This window comes from Micropterus salmoides, unplaced genomic scaffold (assembly GCF_014851395.1).
Source record: "Micropterus salmoides isolate LMB-PRFRI ecotype aquatic unplaced genomic scaffold, ASM1485139v1 Ms_hic_scaffold_10, whole genome shotgun sequence".
In the NCBI taxonomy this organism is placed as follows: domain Eukaryota; kingdom Metazoa; phylum Chordata; class Actinopteri; order Centrarchiformes; family Centrarchidae; genus Micropterus; species Micropterus salmoides.
In genome coordinates, this window is record NW_024040041.1 from 32,767,266 (window position 1) to 32,784,854 (window position 17,589).

At 41.3% G+C, this 17,589-nt stretch overlaps 1 protein-coding gene across 1 annotated transcript in view; it reads right to left on the reverse strand.

The window, feature by feature from the left end:
• LOC119918107 overlaps positions 1-17,589 on the reverse strand; it is a 29,017-nt gene that overhangs the window by 6,171 nt on the left and 5,257 nt on the right. Inside the window, exons 5-10 of the mRNA XM_038738649.1 lie at positions 17,160-17,302; positions 16,735-17,040; positions 10,760-11,018; positions 3,409-3,490; positions 3,123-3,210; positions 321-384 (exon numbers count right to left, since the gene is read on the reverse strand). Coding sequence (XP_038594577.1) covers positions 321-384; positions 3,123-3,210; positions 3,409-3,490; positions 10,760-11,018; positions 16,735-17,040; positions 17,160-17,302 — 942 coding nt within the window. The remainder of the gene's footprint in view (positions 1-320; positions 385-3,122; positions 3,211-3,408; positions 3,491-10,759; positions 11,019-16,734; positions 17,041-17,159; positions 17,303-17,589) is intronic.

Genomic DNA, 17,589 nt, shown 5'->3' on the forward strand with positions numbered 1-17,589 from the left:
TAATCGTTGCCCAGCACTAGTAATATTAATTTTTTAAAACTGTAATTAAGTAAACTCATTTACTTAATTAATATTCAAATATTTCTGCTTGTTGCTGCTGGCACTGAAGTTCCCTCTTACTTTACCTCACCTGTGTGAACAGATAACGCCGTGTCAAGAGAGGAAAACCCCGGTAAACACATCAACATACAGGAATATAAACGAAGTGTCTGATTTTACTATAACTAGATAAGAGTCAATCTCTTCCATCCAGATTTATTTTCATTATGAACTCAAAATAATTTAGGTGATCTACTGAGACAATATTTAACAGCACTCACCTGTAACCGCTAAGACCACGAGCACGACGCCACAAACCAACAGTTTGACCTCCATGGTGCGACTCTACCAACTGTGTCTGCTGATCAACGGAGGAGTTTATCAACCTGGAGGGGAAGGTGTGACCAAACTGCCCTCAGGTGCGTTGATCATGAGGGCACGCTTCACATCACACACACGCCCTTCTTTAACAACAAACCCTCTGTGGCCCCGATATATTGTGATTAGTCGCATTTCTGACACAGTTATCATGCTGGAGATGATGTGAATATTTCTGTGCAGCTGACACAAATAAATGTACTTTAAAAGTGAGTTTTTGAATATTAGCTGCTTAATCTTAATGTGTTCTGAAACCCAAAACTCAGTGTCCCATCTCAGCTCAGGAATAAGCTCATAAGCCTCATTTATAAAACAGGGCATAGAATCAATACTAAAAGTGTACGTGCACAAAAAAACAGAAACAAACACCTGGAAATGTGCGCAGGTGGATCAGCCTCACATGCAGCCCTCTGCACGCCCACATTCAGCCAGAAATGGTTGATGTAAAACACCTTATCAGTGTTGATACATGTGAATGAGCCTGTTTACAGTGAATCACAGGTAAGGAAAAGTAGACATTGATCATATCAAACAAACGCTTATCAGTGAATTCCTGCTGCTTACAGCCGGCTGCCTGAAAACCCATAGAAAAAGAATAAGAAGATATACTTTATTAATCCCACAAGGGGAAATTCAATGTTTTCACTCTGTTGTTAATGTTAGGATTTTACACAGGTCTGAAATACACACACATGCACAAACAACACATTGAGAGAGTCAGAGCAGGGGGGCTGCCACTTGGTGTGGCACCCCGAGCGGTTAGGGTGAAGAGGCTTGCTCAAGGCCACCTTCGGCAGAGCCCAGGAGGTGAAGCAGCACCTCTCCAGCTACCAGTCCCCACTCTGTTTCTGTTGTCCGAGCTGGACTTGAACCGACGACCCTCCAGCCTCCTTACGGACTGAGCTACTGCCACCCCAAAAATGGATCGGGAAGGGGATATTTGTTCTCTGCATTTAATCCATGTCAAGAGAGGAAAACCCCGGTAAACACATCAACAGGGACGTGCACAGGAATTTTGAAGGGCAGTTGCTCTGACCTGAAAAAAGGCACTAAACACAGTATCCAAAATGTATTAACAATATAAATGTCACCAAAATACATATGAGAAAAAGAGTTCCTTATATTATTGTTTATTGTTTTTTTTAATCATTATTATTATTATTATTTTCCTTTTTTTTTATTTGAAAATAAATAATCTAGATTGAATTGACAGATGGGGAAAACTCGCTTCTAATAAAATATTAAATAAAAAAACGCTTAGATTTCGGAAAAAATACAATCCTTTTTTAACCTTTTGGCTTCCCGTACATTCAGTTGCGCTTCTAGCTCGTATTCACTTCTGTTGGTACGTATCACGTATGGTAACTGGGCAAAACTACGCATGATTTGTTGTAGTATGATTGCATAAAGGAAGGAAACAGGAATTCCGGTAGGGAACAGAATCGACTGACGTGCAGGCAGCGCTGCAGCAGTGCAGCCACTTAAACAGAGTTTGCCCTTCCCCTACTGACTTTCACTTTCGGTGCCCGAATGGAAGTGAATGAGGCTTTGCGATCGCGATTATTATTTTATTTTATTTTATTTTCTCGGAAGGGCGAGTCGGAAGGGCAACTTGAGTCAGGAAAGGCAAACGGGCAGTTGCCCGGGCAACCAGAGCAACCCCCCTGTGCACGTCCCTGCACATCAACATACAGTGGCAGTGGGCTGCCATCATACGGCGCCTGGGGAGCAGCTCAGGGTTCACCTTTGGCATGGGTCACGCCGGACTCAATCTTGCAACCCAGCGGTTTCCAAGCCAAGTACTAACAGACTGAGTTAATGCCACTCCAAAACGCGTTTTCTCAGAACCAGCCACACTGGCAGAACAGGGGCAATTCGGGGTTCATTTTTTTTCGTTTTAAAGCTAAGTTGTTTCATGTAAAGAGTCATTACCTAGCTACGTTATCTAACCACGTCGTTCAAGCAAACACTCGTTATCTAGCTAAGTCGCTTCAAACAGTCGCCGTCTTACTAAGTCGCTTCATGCAGTCACCGTCTCACTAAGTCGCTTCCTGCAAACAGTCGCCATCTCGCTAAGTTGCTTCAACCAAAAGTCGTTTCGAGCTAACATTCCTTTTAAGCTAACTTCGAGCTAACAATCGTCTTGAGTCAACAATCATTTCCTAACTTAGCTATTTTCCAGCTAAGTCATTCCATGCAGTCGTCTTCTAGCTAATTCGGTTTGAGCTATAGTCGTTTTCAAGTAAACATTAGTTTCCACTTAAGTCATTCAAGCTAACATTTGTTTCCTAGCTAAGTATTTTGAGCAAAACTAGTTTCGAGCTAACAGTAGTTTTGAGCTAACCTCCAGCTAACAGTAGTTTCGAGCGAACACTGTTTCGATCGAACAATCGTTTCAAGCTAACATCCAGCTAACAGTTGTTTCCATTCGTTTTAAACCATGTCATTTTGAGCTAATGTTGTCTCAAGGGAAAGTCATTTAAATTGAACAGTCGCTTCAAAGCAAGTCATTCCAAACCGATGTCATTTTAAACTAAAATTGTTCTGAGTGAACGATCATTTCAAAATTAAGGGGCTTTGGCACCAGGATGCCACTCACTCCCAGTCATCCCTAACCTGACTGTGTCAGTCAGTTCGTTAAATAGAACCATCCAATTCGTTGTTGGAAACCGTTTCAGCTTAGCTCTAGTCTGGGATTCTGGCACCTGGGATGTCAGGATCTCCAGCATCTTTACCAGTACAGCAACTACAGCTAGAACCTCCGGCACTGGCACCCAGCTTTCCTCCACAGCCCTAACAGCACCAAGTTATTTCCATTTCTAATTTCGGTGATCCTCTTAACCCAAGTTTGCGTACACTTTCTCCATACACTAAGACGATTACATGGCCAGTCAGAAGCACGGTTTTACCAAAAATCCACATCCACACTGCTTCCAAGCCACAGCTTTCTTAAGTGGTGTAATCAGGGACCAATCGACCACGCAAACCTACCATGCCCCCAAGTGGTACCTGGTCTCATCCATTGCCGCCGCGCCAAGCTCTCCGGTCTTCTCCAACCTCCGGGTTCCAAGGTCTGCAGAGAAACAGCAGGTCTTCCCATGACCCAAGATTTCTAGGATTCACTCTCGACACAATCCGTTTCACACTGTACTCTGGATTGAAAGCTTGTCCAGTCAGCATTCGATCGCCAGTTCCTCCTCGTTTTGGCTCAGTCTTTGCCAATTGGGTTGGAGGAACAATCGTGACACCCAGGGATACCAATCGTACACCGCTGCCACATTTTCTGCAGGTTTTTGGGGATTCTACAAAGAAGACTAATCGCAGCAGAATGGTCCTCGAAACTCTACAACTAACAGCATAGCCCTCTCTCGGGTTACAGGCCAGCTTCGAAGAATTCAGCCACTGTCACAACTAGCACAACATGAACTCCTTGTCATTCGATCTCGTCACTACATCTTATTTCATCAACATGCCCAAAGTGGCTACAAAACACACCCCACTGAAGTCCATCTTAGCGGAAGCACTGGCTTCTTTTTCAAACTTCCAAATTCTCAGATAACCCAAATTCTTAGAGGTCTTCAACATCAAAATCCATCTCAAGACCCCTGCAGCCTTCCTCTTACAGCAGACTCACTGTCCATCTGCTTCCACAGCATCTGCGTTGGTTACAGCATCCCTCACTTGACTTGAACCTTAGACATTACGTCCACACTTGCTCTCTTCAGTTTCATTTCACTGCATCTCCTCCTGCAATTATGTCATTCCTCAAACAACACTGCTTTCTACCAAAGCGATCCGAAGTCCAGTCAATCAGGCCAGCTTACGTTCATCTTTTTCTTCGAAGTCCAGTCATCTCTGAAGCCTTTAAAACCCTTGTGAACTACAAGGAATCCCAGCGCACAACCATGTGAGATGATCCGAAACTGGTCTAGTAGCTACTCTCTTCCGGTTCTACTAGCAGTTCCGTCAAAGTAGTCTTTCGTAACGCATTTCTCCCATCTATTACTTCGGTCACTCCTCCAGGATCTGAGCTACCATTCATCCTACTGCGGCGTCAGTCCCGAGCATCTGATACAGATCATGTGCTGATGGTCTTACGAAGCGTACCATCACTATATTTCAGATCTTAAGATCCCAGATCACAAAATGTAACTGGAAGCCTTTTGGGGGTCCGTCATGCCCAGGCGCTACGGCGGATTTCCCTATCGTAGCTTCCCCACAACACTTTCGAATGTCTATTCAGCAACAGCATCAGACATCTTTCAGTTTGTTTATCAATAAATCATCATAATCGTATCTGTTGGTTTTGGTCCTTGCTAGTGAATAGTAGTAGCATAGTAGACAGCATAATGCGCCAGTAATTTATTTGTAAAAATGAGGAAATGTGCTTTGGAAGGAAAGGTAGGAAGGAATATGGTTATAAATGATCAACAACACACAGAGTATGCTACCACACCACCTGACATAATGTTACAAGTAGTCAGGATGGTATAGTTGCAGATAAAATCAATCAGGAGTACAGCAAAAGATTTTGACATAAGTGACCATACCCTGACTCAGTACTGTCAAAAGACTACCTGACAAGACAAGACGTCAGACAGCCATGCCAACAACAATAGCTGGTTATTTGACACCACGGAAGAATTTTTCCTGATTTGGAGAAGCAGCTTGTTGAATATATTACCAGGACAGTTGACATTTATTTTGGTCTGTCGCCAAGTTGCCTACCGGTTTGCTTTGGCACACCAGCTGACATTCCCGTCTATGTGGGCAGAAAAAGAAAAGGCCAGCAAAGAGTGGTTTAGTGGGGAAAGTAGCCTCAGCAGAGAAAATGTTAATTCGACATTGTCACAAATAAAGTTTTGTGAAATATGAGAAATATGAGTTTGGACCAGGAGACATATGGACTGATAATGAAACTGGGGTGACCAATGTACACAATCCTGGCAAGGTGATGGCTGAACGTCAATTCAAGCAAGAAGGGTCACACTGACCTGTGCTGTCTCAGCCACAGGGAACAGTATCCCGCCATATTTTATTTTCCCCCATGTCAACTTCTGCAATCACTTGATGGACAGGAACACCTCAACAACTCCTAACTTCTAACATGCACTTCCTGTGCTCTTCCTCTTCTTCTATCCCCTTACAATTATTCTGTATTGATTGCACTTTTTTGTTAACTCTTACTTCTGTCCCAAGGTATTTACCCCATTGATGCGATATGTGCTATTAGGTCTTACTAGTATTTATTAGTTATCTTAACAGGGACCTCACTAGGATTGAAAGACGGAGGGGGAAATTAGCCCCCAGGATATGCCTAACTCGCTTCTTTTGTTACTGTATTAGAACTACACTTATGTCAACAACCACTGAAGACAAGATATTAACAAATAAAAAGTGACAGACATACTGTAATGTTACATGGGCGTGGGGGCGTCCTCCTCCCGGATATATTTATATATATATATAGCCTATACACACATATATATATTTATATATATTGAGAACAAGATGTGATGTTTATTAACACCGTTTTATTAGGGCCTGAGCACGAACCGTGCGAGGTCCCTATTGAAACTGGATTTGTTTGTTTGTTTTTTCTGCAAAGTAACCTCAATTTTGGGGGCCTAAAGATATTCGACTCACCAAACTTTGCATAAAATTCAGGAGTGGTGAAAAATTCCGTATTTTATGTGTTTCGCGCATGGGCGTGGCAAAATGGCTCGCTAGCACCCCCTACAGTCGTGCCCTGGACACACCCATATGCCAATATTCACTCAAAGTCATAGCGCCACTTGCTGGCAACAGGAAATTACATGTTTTACGCTGTAATGTACTGCTTCTAGCACGTTGGACATATCAACTTCAGAACTTTCCCAGAAAGCCGCAGTAAGTAGCGTGAAGGTGGCTTGGCGGCAAAGTTCCACGCTTTGCCACGACGAAGTTGTTGTAGCTCGACTATACATGCTCAGATCTCTACCAAATTTTACACGTTTATTAAGAGTCCCGCCCTGAACACACGTACATGCCGACATTCACCCACAGTCATAGCGCCACCTTTATAGTCGTAGTGCGAAGTGCTATGTAGCGCTATGTAGCACCACAAAGGGGAAACAGGAAGTGATGATTAACACGTTTGTGCAGCACCCGATGCCCATGGCAAATTCACAGCCGCACCGGCAGAGCTCTAGAATCTGCAACGCGGCCGCCTCACACCTCGACAATATGACCCCCTAAAAAGGCCTAACAACATCCCTGGCTCTTACTAGTATGTATTGTCAGTTGCCGTTCTCGTGCTGTATTTGATGCTTTGTTGATGCTTGTATGTTGTTCTTCAAAAGCGAGTCGCTTTGGATAAAAGCGCCTGCCATATGAGCAGATGTAAATGTCATGTAAATGAGGGGGAAATCCCTCTGGATGGATGAAAGATACACACTTTGTTGACTTCCTTAAATATTTGAATGAACATGCAAAGTGCTCAAGTGAGAAGCACTGTTGAAAAAACTAAGTCAAACAGCAATGCCAACAACGATGGTTGGTTATACAACACCACGGAAGAATGGGAGAATTAGCTTGCAGAAAGGCCAGCAAAGAGGTGTACAGGCTTATTCAATCGGCACACAACACCGTCACTGAGAAACTGATCTTGCCAGTGTAATCAGCTTCAACAGAGAAAATGTTCATGTTTTTTTCGTAGACAAAGTGTTAAATATGAGTTGTCACACTGGCCTGTGCTGTCTCAGCCGCAGGGAATAGTATACCTCTATGTTAAATTCTTCCCCATATCAACGTCCGCAATCATTTCCTGACAGGCCAAGTGTCAGCAAATGAGTGTAAAATCCCTCTGGATGGATCAAAGACATGCACTTTGTTGACTTCCTGAAACATTTCAGTGAACATGGAAAGTGCTCAAATGAGAAGTCCTGTTTCCTCCTTTTGGATAACCACGAGTGTCATCAATTCATCATTCCTACCCCACTGCTCACATGGGTTCCAAAAGTTTTTGACAATCCAGTGTGACAACTTACCAGCCAAGTGCAAACTCTATATTTAACATTCTACAACTCTGTAATGAGATAAGATTTTATATGCGCCCAAGACTTATTTTATTTGGTACGACATTTATACCATTGTGAAATGGCGGCCAGCAAATTCTAGTAAGTGTGACAACATACCACGCTCTCCCCTACAACATGATGGATCTGCATTTACTTCTCTTCTGACCAAATCCCCAACTCCAATTGCAGAAATGCAGTTCTCCAAACTTGCTTCACTTCTGCCTGCAGACTCATTCTTGTGTCGCTCTCAAGCCCTTCGGTGAAAAACCTGCCTTCTGTTGCAGCCAAATATTTCACATGTTGACTCATCAGTCCAGAGTACCAGCTAGAACATTAATGTAAGCCTATTACCTATTTATAATTGTAAAGATTAATACATTTTCATGTATCCTCTGCTAATAAAGTAAATAAGTTGTGAGTGAAAAAAAACAACAACTAGACATTAGTAGTGACAGTAATGAATTAATAAAAGTCTACATAATGATTTACATGTGTAATCCAGAGCAGCTTTGTGAGTGTGCCTCTCTCTCCTCCTCCCCTGTCTGTGTCTCTGTGATCTACCACAATCAAATCTGCCATGTATACCCAGTCTTATCTGTAACTTGTTGCCAGATTGTAGACTAAACTGCACAGTCAGTCTCACGCCTAGCCTCTAGATATTGCTGCTTTCTTGTTGTTTTTGTAAACTCGCCTAAATCTGTCCTCTGTTTGTAGACTCCCTGCCTGGACTTGACTCCTGTCTCTGCTTCACTCCTGCTGCACATGGACTGGTGTGACTGGATCTCCCACAAGATCCATACTGTATGCAAGTAGAAGTACAGAGCAAAATCACACACTGATTGAACCATTCTACAGTGCAGTGACAGTAGTTAGTGTAATTAAATAGCATTCTTTGGACCTGCAACTTATCTGAGAGAGAGAGGAATCAGATATGATATTACTCATCACACATTTACATGAGCAGCTCTGAACTCTGGCCTAAGTGAATTAAAATCTGCAATTGCATTTAAATTATAATTCATCTTTAACTGGTCAATTTAATTGAGTTTGAAGTAAGATTTAAAGTCAGCATTGATTGTTTATTTTTAATAGTTTAAAAAAAAAATAGATTAGTTAAAGGTTCATTAACTGATTATAATTAAACACCAAAAAGCTACAATTGACTCCAGGCTCTATACATTTTATTTAATTAATTAATAGTTTCTACTAAAGTGAAAATTCTGCAAATGACTTTAAATAATTTCACCTGTTTCCAGCACTGTTTTTTAGTGTCACCAGTTTCTGATCTCTCTCTTCTCTTCTGCCAAGCCAGAAATCTCAGGGTAGTCATGGACTCTGAATTTTAGCAGCCACTTTAAGACAATTACAATACACAGCCTACTATCACCTGAAGAATATATAAAGGATTAAAGGACTTATGTCTCAGCAGGACCTGGAAAAACCTGTCCATGCGTTTATCATCAGTCGACTCAACTACTGTAACGGTGTCTTTACAGGTGTTGTGTAAAAAGCTGATTAGGCCAGATGAAAACGTCTGAACTTTTCCCAACATTTTTATTTTCAGCAAAAACAGACACCAATTAGAATACATAAGTTTAATCGGAGAGGGTCAGAGATCGATGCAAAATAAAAGTCTCATTCCACTCTACTTCTTTTGGACCTCCTTTTATAGCTTTGTTTCTAAGCATGACGTCATCTCTTGGCTCTCTTTCCTGCTGCACCTGGTTCTGTGGAAAGGCCAGGTTGAAGCCCAAACTTGCCCTCAGCACTTTAAGAAACTCTAAGTAGAAGTAAACAACACTTGGAGTCCAAAAGGAGTCACTGGAGTCAGAGATCGATGCAATAGAGTTTGCTGGCTTTACAAGACAAAACCAGAGTAAGCCTCAGCAGACCTCAAGGCGAACTGAATAACTCTGAGCTCCTGAATATATGTGGCTCCTCCTGCGTCAGGCGGGGCCTCTACAAGGCGTACACCTATTTTCCAAATCCATGGCAGCCCTTTGGGGTTCTACTGGTGCGATGTGCCCTTATTAGTTCTCCCTTGCACCACCTAATGGCCTTATTTAGTATTGTTCTTGTGATACTTTACTCCCTTATGTGTGTTATTATATATTTTTAGGCACTGTAATTAGAACTGTACTCAAAAAGGATTTAACTTGTTCATTCTGGATACCTTTACACTTTTAAACTCTAGGGATGTCAAAGAGCATTTTCTGAAAGTTTAATCATACATTCTTGGTTATAAATATATTCTGGTTACATGGCCATAAAAATCAATCATTTCTATATGTCTTAGTTCCTATAGCTCCTGCATAACAAACACGGGTCGTTCACTCTAATGTCGTGGTCTTGAGTGGAAACTGCTCTGTTTATACAGTCGTTGTCTCTGTTGTGTACACTAGACTTTCTTTCTTCACACAGACTGTAGAGCGCTGAGTTAAAGTTCAGACTATAGATTACTTGTTTACTAATGTTTCCAGAATAATATAAATAAAACCCACTAACTGATACATTCTTACACAGTTAGTAACACATTAACACCTTAACCCTTTTAGGCCATTATGAACTGTGCGATGGAAAAATTCAATTTAAAAGCCTTTTAAAATAAATTCTGCAATTACATTTTATAATTTAAATAATTAATTCATTGTTATATACAAAATGAGGAAATAGAGCCATTAACTGGTCGAAAAAAAGCATTACATTTTTATAGATTTATTTAAATGGGTCAGTTGTTTTTAGTCATTTTAAAAAAGTTAAAGCAAACTTTTTTTCTGGTTCCAGCTTCTCTGATGTGGATTTACATGATGATGAACTGAATCTTTGGGCTTTACACTGTTGGTCCAAATCTTTTTGAGTACATTGGGCTGTAGGAGTTATAAAGGACTCAATAAACGAATCAATTAATTGAGAAAATAATCAGTAATAATCAGACACTTCAAGTAATGTAACATAACATACAGCTTTATATTCTTTTGAAGGCCATAAAACTTCAGCAAGTTGTAGAGAGAACAGAGAAAGAGACAGAAACATGAATAAATTAATGTTTTAATTAAAATAATCAGCCGATTAATCAATAATGAAAAAATGTGTTAGTTGTAGCCCTCATTTTTTAAATAAAGTGTCATTACACCAGCAAAACTTCTTTAACAAAAAGAAGCTGAACTGGAAACAGGTGGAAATATTTTTGAATCTCAAAAGGCTAAAAAAATATGAGACCACGAAACAGAGAGACAGATTTTGACTCTATCCTAGTGAATTAAATCATCATTAAACTTTCTATGAAAGGACAGAGAAGGAGACGAGAACAGGGACGATGGACAGCAGCAGAGGAACCGAGAGGGGAACCAGGTGAGCGGCTCCAGAGCCCGGCTGGTTGGTGCTGATCTGCCTGTCGATCCAGGACTGATACTGGGACACTCGGGTGTAGACTCCTGGGACATTAGGCAGGGCACAGCCTTCTCCAAAACTCACCACTCCAGCCTGGACCCAGACAGAGCCGTTTTTAGTCACCAGCGGGCCGCCTGAATCCCCCTGCAGACGTCAGACAGGTCGGTTATACTTCATACTTCTGCTCTCAGAGGGAAATACTGTCCTTTTTAGCTTAGTTTATTCTCTCTTTTTTTTTTACCTGTTCGAGTCCTTTGTCTCCATGTTTTAGTGTAGCCCTGTCGCCTGTTTGGTCCGGTCTTAGTCCATGCCCTGATTTTTCAGTCTTTCCATATTTTGTGTTTTACTTTGCTAGATCTGTCCTGGTGTGTTCCCATGCACTTTACTTCCTGTTTTATTTTGTAATCTTCTGTGCCTGGTGTTCTTGTCTAGCTTTGCTTCCTGTTCAGTTCTCCTTTATGTAATCCACCTGTTTTATGTTCCCGCCCTGCTCGTTTGCCTCACTACCTAATGCCTGTGTTCTGTTCAGTCTGTGTTGCATCATTGTGGTTTGTCACATGTAGTCTGTGTTTGCTCCCGCTCCCTGCCTTATTGTGGACTTTTGGTTCAAAATGGATTACTTGGTTTTCGTTGGACTAGTTGTATCTGCCACTGTTGTGAGTACGCCTTCAGTTAATTAAATATTGAACTGAACCTGCTAAGTAGTGATGGCAAGATGAAGCTTCATGAAGCATTGAAGCTTTCCGTCCAATTGATTCACTCATGGGCCGAAGCTTCATTTGCTCTACTGTGTCATCTAGTGGACAATAAATGTAAAACAGGTGATTATAATGGCACCGTGGCTTTTGTGAGTGAAGCTTTGAACTGAATAAACTCATGTATCATGTTTGTCATGCCGATACATAAATGATAAACATATTAATATGGTGTCTGTCTTTATGATACAATGATAGGGTCAAAGGGAACGTGGAAACAACGGAGAGGGTTATGATGTGAATGTGTTGTTTGGTTTGTGACTTTAGATAATAGAGACAACATTTATTCATTTTTATTTTTCCACAGTGCTGGGCTTCAGGCGGTTTCTTCTTTTGGAGATGAGTTTACCTGCTTTAGAATTATTATTATTATTATTATTATTATTATTATTATTATTATTATTAGGGTAATATGGGGTAAGACGCCCCAGTTTTATTCTTACAAAAACCACTATGTCAAAAAAAAATCTTCTGGCTGCCGCAAGTCTCACTGAACTAAAAATGTCCTGTTTCATCACAATTTTTGATAAAATAATCTGTAGATACAATCTAACTGTATTCAATTAAAATCTGAAATACAATTTAAAAAGTCCAGAAAATGTTAATGAGGGTCCATTATATTTTGCTGCTCCTTTGGAATCACACACCAAACCCACGAACCATTTCCTGAATCAGTCACGTGGTATGGCCGGCTCGCGAGGCTTCGAACGTCCCCAACACAAGCCTCGATACGCACTTCACAAAAATCACCCCTGATTACTCGACACGCGCTTCGAAGCCTCGATACGGAGGGACACATCACTACTGCTAAGCTCTGGTGTCCTGCGTTTGGGTCCTCAGCCTTGCGCTCACACACTGTAAAACCGTAACAATATATTCCCCATATTCATGCCTCAAGAATCTTGATATACAATGTCAGACACCCCTAAAATGGACCATATCATTTCCCAACCTTGATCTTATTTGATTGTCTCGCCTGCCCGTCTTGTAACCCGCAGCTGCTCATTGAAGTCTAGTGCATCACAACAAGCTACTGTAACACTGTGGATTAATCTAAGTAGTTGGCGATCTAGCTTGTTTAATACACTTAACTTTCCCAACCTTCAAAGTTTCATTTATTTTATGAAATTTCTGAATGAATGCTAAAGTTAGCAAGTTTCTAACTTCTGCCTTACAATTTAGCTATTGTAAGCTAGCTAAAACGTTTCTTTTATGTACTAATACATTTTACTTGATAAAATCTTTTTAGATTTCAGACTTTTACAGGGGTTGCAGCTGAAATGAAGTTATTCTTAAAGAGGTGGTATTATGCTCATTATCAGGTTCAAAATCTTATTTAGGGGTTTGTACCAGAACAGGTTTACATGGTTTAAATAATTTAATTAATAAAAAGAAACACCATAGTTTTCTCATACTGCACATTGCTGCAGCTCCTCTTTTCACCCTGTGTGTTGTACACTCTGCTCTTGAGCTACAGAGTTTTGCATCTTACTTGTACAAAATCTTTTTTCGGAGTTGCACATGCGCAGTTCCCAGGTAAGGACTACTAGCCAATCAGAAGCAGAGAAGGGCGGTCGTAAGAAACAAGGTAGTGTGATCCAAATCAAAGCCGCTTCAGACTGCGACCGTAATCTAGCACATGGTGTAAGTTACCCACAAGTCCACAACCACACATCCTTGTTCCACATCTTACCATAAACCACTACAAAAATCACCATATTTCAATTTTACATAAACTGGCCAAACAATTTGAATGTTTGCTCAGTAGCTTTCACATCAGGTGTAACGTTAGCATCATAGCTATAACTTTAGCTGTGTTAGCCAACGTTTATAACAACTCTGCACTTCAACAGTCTGTGAAGTTACATTGCCATGTGTATTATAAATATAATTAACAGTCGGAGTTGCGTCGTCTTTTAGGACTAAACGTTGAACTGTTGCCGGTGTTCTGACGATCTATGCTGCCTTGCCGAAAAATGCGATCATAGCGCAAATCGATAGACTCGACTCTACTCGGCCCTGCTCTGTTTTCCATCGCAGACAGGACCCAGAGATGGTACGTAGCTTGTCGTCATAGTGACGCCACACACAACTGCCGCGACGTAATGTTCAATGCGACGCACACACCAGTGATCCACACAGCTTTCTCTTTTTTAAGTTAAAACGTGTCAACCTTCCTCAGAATGCAAAGACAGATAAGCGGTATGAAAACCTTCCAGCTGTGTTTTCCTCTGCTGTTGTTGCTGCAGCGGTCTGTGTGACGGCGGGAGCAGAGGGCTCTGTGAGCGGGCGGCTGGCCGGCCTCACACGCTCCTCCCGCGGGTTGCCGCCATCACTTCTCGTAAAACAGTAAATATTTTAAATCTACACAGCTGATTTCTCACCTCAAAACTTCTCAAATGGATTTACTGATGAAATTACATACGAAAACTGTAAAATATAAACCTTTCTGTTGCTGGCCTCTGTCTGGTGCAGCAATGACGATGCAGTGAATAGTGAATATTCTCTCTGACCAATCAGCAGTCTGTCATGTTTTCACGTTACATTTTAGTTTCCCTCAGCTCGCTTGGAACCTCGACGGAGGCGAGGTGATATGAAAAAAAGTACCTGGAAGCAGGTGCAACATTTCTACAATGGGAAACCAAACAAAGGTGAGTCGAGCCAAAGGGCCTCCGCTCAGACTAGCTTGGTTTGAGGGCGTGTCTGACCCCCGCTAGCCGCTTGGCAAGCTTTATGATGCGTTTTCATTGTGATGTCACAAGTAAAGGAAGTGAAGGGCTGGACTACAAATGAGCTGTTTTCAAGCAGTTCAGAGCAGAGTTTTCTGTGGGAGATGGGAACTCCCTTTGGGCTTTTTCACTTTGCAAACCTGTTACATGCACAGAAAAGATATAAAGGAGAGGGAAAAAGCCAAAAAGCATAATACCACCTCTTTAACACTACAGCATAACATTCATGCAGGTAGCCCTGCAGCCTCTGTGATTTAGGGAGATTAGTCGTCAGTTTGTGACGCAATGGGGATCCCTTTACCATAGTTCAACGTAGTGGGAGAGTCCATTAAATTCTGTTGAAGAAAGAAAGGGGTGGACTGGTAATCTGGCAAATGCCCGGTGGGCCAATGCACCTATGGGATCAATATAACTTAAATTATGTTTTTATAAAAAATGGGCCAACATAGACGGCCCATAGAGCACAGACAGCGGCCCATTGGTTAATTTACTATACTGACACTGGACTGGGCCCAATCACATCTCTTACTAGCCTCCAATCCCTCCCCCTCTGCCCTTTTTTTTTGTCTTATGTTACGGGCCAAAAAAAATTTAAATCTGGAAACAGCTTCCACCAAATGCGTGAAAATAACAGATATGTTTGCTACCAGGGCTACAGCTTCAGCACCAGCTGCAGTACCCGACTGGACAGAGAGGTAAAGAGGTTATTTCGCCAAACGGAGACTCAAGAGAAGGGAAGGCATAGCACATGTACTGACTCAGCAGGGATTTTATTAAATTAGAAATGTTGATACAGGAGAAAAAATTAGCAATAGCTACAGAATGCCTGAAAACCTTACTGCCTTATAATCTATAAAATTTTTAATTGTCACCTATTGCCTGAATATTTTTTCCCTTAATATAGATGAAGATTAACCATAAATTGGTGCTCTTGCATTTCAGGAAAATTACCCCTATCATATAGTCAGACTGTCACCTACTGCTGGAGAAAACTGTGTCAAAGCTGGTTGACATTGTTTGAATGTATCCAAAGAAGGTTAAAGTCACGGGCACCTGGACTTGGTTGAAGATATTAGAAGATGTTTTCTCTCATCCAAGAGACTTCTTCAGTTCTGAAATGAACTTTTTTTTTTTTTAAATGGGTCAGTTTATTAACTAAAAGTCCAGTTACCTGTGACTTTAACCTTCTTTGGATAACTATGACTGAGAACCTTCACAGACATTGTTTATGTAGCACAGTTTCCTTAATGCAGTCTCAACTCTAACTGTCCTAATGGCTGACATTATTTTGTAATCATTGTGTCGGCTAATCTGACGCTGCTGGAAAAATGACTTGTACTGGAGTATGAGTTGTGTACTCCATGGCCACCTCTGATCACCAGGAAGTCAGTAAATGAGGGCAAATGAGTAGAGGTTTGGGGGAATATTAAAATATATTTAAGAGAACTGAAGGATGGTGTTTTGTTGAAGAGTGGCCCCGAGCAAAGGGATGCATAATCATTTACACTATTTAGGTTTCTATGTTTTGGGGAACAGAGATCCTCTCTCGGCCTTGAATGAACATTCAAGGAGAGGAGAAAAAGAACAAGTGGGGGAGACACTAAACAATCTCACAGCTCTGATCTAAACCCTAGTAAATGTGGACAGACTAACGTAAGGAGTATAGAAGAAGGAAAGGTAAAGGATAAAAACACAATACATATATCTATAAGCCTTAACAATAATAGTAGTAATAATAAAAGAACAGGCATAAAAGATTAAATGTAAGACGACACAATTTTCTGCCATAACAGTCGACATCAACAAGTTAAAGGTTTCCACTAAAGTGAAAATCCTACCGAGGAGTTAAAATTATTTCACCGGTTTTCAGCAAAGTTAATAGAAGCTCCAGGATTGGTGATAGATGCATTTATCAATAGAAAATGATTCACTAACTGTTCATAGTTAATTTTATAAACAGAAATTGCAAAGAGTTGTCTGGTTCCAGCTTCACTGATGAGGATTTACATGATGATGAACTGAATATTTTTGGGTTTTAGACTGTTGGTCCAAATCTTTTTGACTACATCGGGCTGTGGACATTTTAAAAGGACATTTTTCTATTTTCTGCCATTTTAAACAAACAGACAAAATGATGAATAAATTATATAATATATAATTTAAATTATATAATAAATTATAATAAAGTTTCTGATCTCTATCTTCTCCTCTGTCGACTCTTTTCTGCAAAACTCCTTCAACACAAGAATAACTGGAAACGGACAGAATTTTAGCTAATTTTAAAGTAAATTAATCTCCAAAGGCAAAAAATTTGCGACCACGAGGCAGAGAGAGAGAGGGATTTTCACTCTAGCAGGGTGAATTAAATCATCCCTAAACTTTCTACGAAAGGACAGAGAAGGAGAAGAGAACAGGGACGATGGACAGCAGCAGAGGAACCGAGAGGGGAACCAGGTGAGCGGCTCCAGAGGTTGTACCGCTCCCAAAGGCTGAACTGTCCTCCGTGAAGGTGATGAAGCCCGGCTGGTTGGTGCTGATCTGGCTGTTGATCCAGGACTGATACTCGGACACTCGGGTGTAGCCTTGTGGGTAATAAGGCAGGGCACAGCCTAGTGCTGATATAAAACTCATCACTCCAGCCTGGACCCAGACAGAGCCCATTTTAGTCACCAGCGGGCCTCCTCCATCCCCCTGCAGACGTCAGACAGGTTGTTATACTTCATCCTTCCTCTATCAGAGGGAAATGCTGTCATTTTTATTCACCAGAGACAGATCTATTAGTGCTAGGAGTGTTTTGCAGACAGACTCACATAGCAGATGCCCTTTCCTCCCTGGGTCACACCGGTACAGATTGTGTTGTTTGTGACTATACCACCGTAGACCTCCCTACACTCACTGTTGGACACGATGGGAAGACTCACCTCCTGCAGCCTCTCTGGGGAAGGAAGTGGAACTGAAAAAGAAAAGAGATAATAATGCTGGGTCTCTATTTTGTCTTTGTGTCAACAGTGTGTGTCTCACAGCCTGATCTTGTTGTTGTCCAGCAGTCCTTCCCTCTTGTCCTCTGTGTTAAGGTTTGTCCAGCTAAGATATACAAGACAAAGGGATTTGGGCCCACAAAACCGTCTTGCTGCCCCAAATACTCACTAGAGCACCACATTTGGATTTATACACCACTGAAAATTGTGCAACAACAAATACACCATTTCCTCCTGTTTGTTTGACAGAAACTACAGCGAG